General features: G+C 40.3%; 1 protein-coding gene across 1 annotated transcript; it reads right to left on the bottom strand.

Annotated features, from left to right (window-relative positions):
• Positions 1 to 3,376: 3,376 nt before the first annotated feature.
• On the bottom strand, positions 3,377 to 4,621 carry LOC143850540 (uncharacterized). The gene is made up of 2 exons (XM_077359782.1): positions 4,118 to 4,621; positions 3,377 to 3,742 (listed from the first exon to the last, which is right to left on the bottom strand). Exons 1-2 carry the CDS (start codon positions 4,619 to 4,621, stop codon positions 3,377 to 3,379), a joined length of 870 nt encoding a protein of 289 aa, XP_077215897.1.
• Positions 4,622 to 6,277: the final 1,656 nt, after the last annotated feature.

Here is a 6,277-nt window from a genome sequence, read left to right as displayed (position 1 = left end):
TAAGAAATTGCAATAACCAAAACTCAAATAAACTTTCCACACTTGATCCACGATTTTTCAAAAGAAAACCGTAACACAAGAAGATAGTGTGGAATTTATCAAACGTCCAAAAAAAGTCCCCTTTTTCATATTCCAAACGTCCATATATGTTCTTACAAGTGAAAAGATTCAAATGCTTCTGTTACTGTCTTTTTCTTTTCTTTTTTCTTGATTGGTAAGCTAGGGTTAGGCAGACCCCTACCAGAATTCATAAAAAAAAAAAGAATACAATCAAGGAGGCTCAAAAGCCAACAATTTGGGGATAAGAATCCAACACAGCCCACTACAGGGGAAAACAATACAATTGAAAAAAGTCAAGGGCCAGACAGAATAAGGCATTCTGCACCAAGAGCCAGGGAGATAAGCCATCAAACCAAAAGTCTTCAGTAGGGAGCAAGGATGTGGGGGGGGGGAGGGGGGGGGGGGTAGCAACTTCTAGAAGAGGGATTTATCGTTACAACCCAATGAGGCGGCACCAAGAAGTGGAGCACAAAGGAGCAGTCTTCCAGCAGCATCATCAACAATAGAAGAAGCAAATTACATTCTATGGTAGATATGTCCATCTCTGTCCAAATTTAAACAAGTTAAGAGATTCTGAGGGCAAAGAGGAAGAGGGATGGAGTTGTCTTTCCACGGACAAGATCTTTTAGATAAAAGATCAGCAGCAGGATTAGCTTCTCTCCAAACAGGAGAGATCCTCTAGGAACGGAAAGTGGACAGAATTTTCCTAATGTGGAAGAGGAGGTTAATCAATCTCCATGGGGGCTTTATCTTTCCATTAATGACTTCCACAACGTAACTTGAGTCAGATTCAATCCAAATTCTCCGAATGTCTCTGATAATGACCTCCTTGAGACCTTTGTAGATAGCCCAGATTTCCAACTTGAAAATATCCTTTTTTATTGTATTCAAAGAGAACATCGATAGCAGCATACCTTCATCATTTCGAATGAGGCCCCCCAAGCCTCCACCATCGGAATTAAGGGAGGCATCAATGTTCAACTTGAACTCTTCAGAGGTTGGGGGGGGGGGGGTCCAGGTGCACGTTTTTTCCGACGGTTGCTTTGCATTGAACTTGTACCCAAACAGCAGGGCAGTATTTCTTTTCTCTTTAGAATCTTCATCTTAGAATTGCAGCCAGTTTATTCTTTCTTTGACATCTGCAATGATCATCCGAAGGATCACTGATTTGTGAAGTTTTTTATTCTGAAATTGCCTGTAGTTACTTTCTTTCCAAATTCTGAAGATTGCTGAAGCAAAAGCAATTTTTAGAGCAGTAACGGCTTGACCTTTTCGTGTTATGTTAATTCTAATCCATTCTTCTTCATCTTTCAGAGTAACACGAGGTTTTCTTCTGCTGTTGAATTTCCAGAGCACGAAACGCCAAATCCAACAAGAGTATCCACATTGAAAGAAAAGATGGTCGACAGTTTTGGCATGTGCCTGACACAGGTTGCATCTGGTATCAATCTGAGGAAGGTAGGTACACAATTTGTCCTTTGTGAGGAGTTTGTTTCGGAGGGCTCGCCAAACAGTCAGAGAGTGCTTTGGGATATGGCCAATGAACCAGCAGGTTTTGAACCATGGAATCTTAGGCGAGTGGTGACAGATATTATCCCAAGCACTGTGAGTAGAGAAACTGTCGTCCAAAGATGGCTTCCAAATGGGAATATTTTTATTATCATGAATAAAAATACCTCTGTTAAGAAGAAGTTTCTCCTCACGCAGAGAGTCATTATCCAGTATAGGGTGCCATCCATCACTTCTCCGGATATCACTGAGCATTTTTGCGTCTGCAAGACAGGGGTCTGTTGTAGACTTAGGTATTTGAGTAGAGATTTTTCCATCAGGGTGCCAGGGGAAGTGCCACAAGTCAATTTCATCTTCTTTCCCAACTGTATAGCAAATGTAATTCACTGCAATATCACAGGCTTGAAGAATACTTCTTAGACCCCAAGAAGGCTTGGACGACATCTTTATGGTCCAGATACTCTGCTTTTGGATATATTTTGAATTGAGCCATTGTCTCCATAAGGACTTGCTATCTTGCAAAATATTCCAAAGTAGCTTAATTTGAAGAGCAGTGATGATTTGTTCAATTTTTCTTAGACCCAAACCACCTTCACATTTGGGGAGACAAATATCATTCCAGGAGACAGTATGAATCTTCTTCTACAGGTCAGGACCACTCCAAATGAAATCTCGCATTAGCTTTTCAATTCTGACGATGATTCCTTTGGGAAGCTTGAAGGCGGATGACCAATAGAGGTTGAAAGAAGATAAAATAGATTTTATAAGCTCTACTCGACCAGCTTTAGAGAGAGACTGATTTGACCGGGCTTGAATTCTTTGTCTGATTTTTCCAACAATGGGCATACAATCCGCAGTTGTCAACCTCCAGAGATAAGGGGAAGGCCAAGGTATTTAATGGGGAGAGATCCTTCAGAGATCCCCATTTTTTGAGTAATTCTTCAATTGTCTCAGGAGGAGGTACCTGAAAAGAAAATTTCACTTTAGGAAAGGTTAGCTTTAAGGCCAGTGCAATTTTCAAATACAATGAGACAATCCAGGATGCCTTGGGTTGAGTGATCATCAGCAGAGGCAAAGATCATGAGGTCATCGGCAAAAAGAAGGTGGGAGATTGTTAGATTTCCTTTGGGAAAAGCAGAGGTGATTTTCTTAAGGATAATAGCTGATTCAATTAATCTGGATAGGATTTCCATCACAAGGTAGAATAAGAGGGGGGATAAGGGATCTCCTTGTCTTAAACCATTGGTAGATTTCAAGTGACCCTGAGGAGTGCCATTGAAAAGGATAGAGAAAGAGGGGGTATTACTGCACTCATCAATCCAAGAACACCATGTCTGGTCAAAACCTTGCAGGGACATGAAAGAGAGCAAAGCTTCTCGATTTACGTTGTCAAATGCCTTTGTCAAATCAATTTTGAGACACATTTTTGGTTTTCTAGATGGATGATGGAAATTATGAAGCAAATCATGGGTTAGAAGGACATTTTCTTGAATCTGTCTACCATGAATGAAAGCTGATTGAGAATGGCTAACAAGTTTTCCTATCACCAATTTCAATCTGAGGGCAAGAATTTTGGTGATAGTTTTGTAAACAAAATTACATAAGGAAATGGGTCTAAATTTTGAAGGGGAGGTAGCATCAATTCCTTTTGGAATCAGCGCAACAAATGTTGCATTTATTTCCTTCAGCATTTTTTTCTTTTCAAAAATGTTTTTTATTGCAGTAGAGAATTCAGAACCAACCAAGTACTAGAACTTGTGAAAGAATCGGCCATTAAATCCATCGGGTCCAGGAGCTTTATCTCCCTTCATGCTGAAACTGCATTTTTGATTTCCTCCGAAGATACAGGTGCAGAAAGCATTGCTGCCTCATCAGAAGTGAGGGTGCTGAATGGATGAGGGAGAGGGTGGCAGCAAGATTTGCCATTGTTGAGAAGTTTGTGGAAATGTTCAACAAGGATTTCAGAGATCTGATGAGGGTCGTTGGTGGTAGTACCTTGAGTATTTTCCATGGAAACGATGTGGTTTCTGTGTAGTCTGGACTTGATTGCTGAATGGAAAAAGCTGGAGTTTGAATCTCCAAGATTCAACCAATCAACTCTGGCTTTCTGATGAGTCATATTTTCTTCCAAATGAACAACTTCGAAGAACTCATCTCTCAGCTTGTTTTCCTCCTGAATAAGATTTCTGTCAGATGGATTATAGGCAAGCTTTTCTTGGATAGAGTGGAGAGAGGATCTGATGATTGGAAGCTTAACATCAATCTGGCTAAAAACATTTTTGTTCCAGATTTCTATTCTTCTTTTGACTTCTTTAAGTTATTGAGAGAGCCTATACATCGGATTTCCCACAATCTTTATATTCCAGGCCTCTTCCACAACGGGATATAAGGAAGTGTCTTCTAGCCACATATTCATGAATCAGAATGGTCTTGGGCCCATCCTCACTTGATTTTCAAAACTGATAACCATCGGATTGTGATTAGAAATGCCAGCAGGTTTATATGTTGTATAAGAAAGAGGGTATACACTGATCCAAGAGTCATTTACCAGAGTTCTGTCTAGTCGAGCCAGTTTCCTGTCTTCTGAGCTCCTGTTGTTCCATGATAAACATTGACCATCCGATCGCATATCCACCAGAGAACAGTTGGCAATGCAACTATTAAATTCTTCCATGTAGGAAGGGTAAACAGAGGCCATTCTGACTCTTTCCTCAAAAAACCTTGTAGCATTGAAATCCCCTAAGACAATCCAGGGGGAGGTGACAGAACCAGCAATTTGTTCTAAATCATCCCAGAGAGATCTTCTAGCACCTCCATAGTTAAGGCCATATACCGAGGTCAAAAGAAATTTCTGATTGATTTGTAACAGGTGGATTTCATAGTGAATAAGCTGGTTAGATTCCTGCAAAATATTAACTGCAACTTTGAATGGATCCCACATGATCCAAATTCTTCCTTTAGTGACATGATCATAGTTACCATGAGCAACCCATTCATCATTGATTTCTTTTGCATAATCAGCCAATTTATCAACCTTGGCTTTAGTTTCCATTAGGCAACGAAGGGGGATACGATTTGAGGTTAAGAAATGTTTCACTTCCTTCCTTTTTGTATCAGAGCACAAACCTCTAACATTCCACGCTCCTAGAATATTCATTGGGGACCTGAGTTGAGAGAATTTTGTGGGACTTGACTGAAGTCATTTGTTGGGTCAGGGGAGGACTGTTTTTGAATTTTCTGTGGGATCAGGTTGGGGTTTGAAATGTGTTTTGTTGGGTCAGGGGATAACTGGTTTTGAATTTTCTGTGGGATCGGGTTGGAGTTTGAAATGGGTTTTGATGGTTCTAAAGGAGATGTTGGGGAGATGATTTCAGTGCTTTGAGAAGGTTGGGAAGATTCGGGCTCTTCTGGATCATCCAAGACAAGAGCAGCATAAGGGTTGGGAGAAAGAATGTCAAAAGGGGTATCTTGGAAGGGCTTAGAAACAGAGCTAGCCAGGTTACAAGGGTCCAGAATTTCCATAGTTGGGGTACACTGAGTCTCTTCATTTTGGGCATTTCTCTCCCCTTCTATCTCAGGGTTGGTGCTTTTTGAAACAATGGGTCTCCATTCTTGCCTTACCTTATCATCTTTCTTTTTTTTCTCCTATTGGGCAAGCAGTTGTGGTGTGGCGGAAAATCTTGCAGTTTTGACAGGCTATGGGTCTCCATTCATACAGAACCTGTTGATTGTGGATGCCATAGGGAGTATGTATTGGGATGAACTCTGGGTACGAAGCACCAGCCTCAACCTCAACGCATAATCTCGCAAAGTTCAGCCTTGTCTCCTCCGAAGTTTGTGAGTCCATGTATAGAGGGACCCCGATTGCACTAGCAATTTTGCTAAGGCCATTGGCACTCCAGAATTGCAGAGTGAGCCCTGGGAACTTAATCCATATTGGGACAAAGGTTAGGTTCAATTTTTCTTGAGCATTTATTGGAGTCAATTTTATGAGAATCATTGACTTGCCCGCATATGTGTGGTCTTCCATTTCCAGGACGTTTTCAAAATCTTCTGAGCTGGAAAATTTGAATAAGTAAAATCCATTATTTAGAGTGAAAGTTGCTAAATCTCCTTTGAGTTTCCACTTTCTCATTAGATTTTCTCTCAGATGAAGAAAATAGGGTCTTCGACCTAGGAAGTATCCAGTAAGGCAGCTTTCCCACTTTCTTGCATCCATTTTGATTTCTTCTTCAAATTTTATCAGATTGTTTCCTTGATCATCTTTGGGGAGAATGACATGTCTCAATTTGGTGGTGGTCTGAGCTTTTGGTGTTGTAAGAACTGAGCTCCAGGATCTGTTGGGGTTTGTTTGCTGGGTTTTGGAAACTTTTGCTTCAGTTACTGTTCATTGAATGTAATAGTGTATTTCGTCAGAGAAAAAAAAGTATCCATTCCTTCATATCATTCGGCTATTATATACAAGTAGTTGAAGATCCGTTCGTTGCACGGGGATGGAAAACAAAGAAAAAAAAAGAATCAAATGAAAAAAAAGAGTCAAATGAAGCGGTCGAAAAATATATCTTTAGACCAAAAGCATTATAAATTTCCAACATATAAAACTTGCATAGATATGCATCCCTCATGCAAAGTGATTAATGTTGGGATAAATACCAGGAATATTAGCAAATCCTCTCCTTTTTTCAAATAGCTTCGCAGGAAACGGAAT

This window comes from Tasmannia lanceolata, unplaced genomic scaffold, assembly GCF_043159265.1.
Source record: "Tasmannia lanceolata isolate RefF3 unplaced genomic scaffold, GAP_Taslan_0.1 ptg000018l, whole genome shotgun sequence".
Taxonomy (NCBI): Eukaryota; Viridiplantae; Streptophyta; class Magnoliopsida; order Canellales; family Winteraceae; genus Tasmannia; species Tasmannia lanceolata.
The sequence above is the reverse complement of the archived record's forward strand: the minus strand, read 5'-3'. Positions and strand labels throughout refer to the sequence as shown.

What these genes read in the sequence shown, in the direction of transcription:
- LOC143850540 (XM_077359782.1), bottom strand. Translation starts at nt 4,621, where the DNA reads ATGGAAACTAAAGCCAAGGTTGATAAATTGGCTGATTATGCAAAAGAA. An exon ending in CTCGACTAGACAGAACTCTG is followed by an intron (nt 3,743 to 4,117) that starts GTAAATGACTCT and finishes AATCTTATTCAG; the next exon opens with GAGGAAAACAAGCTGAGAGA.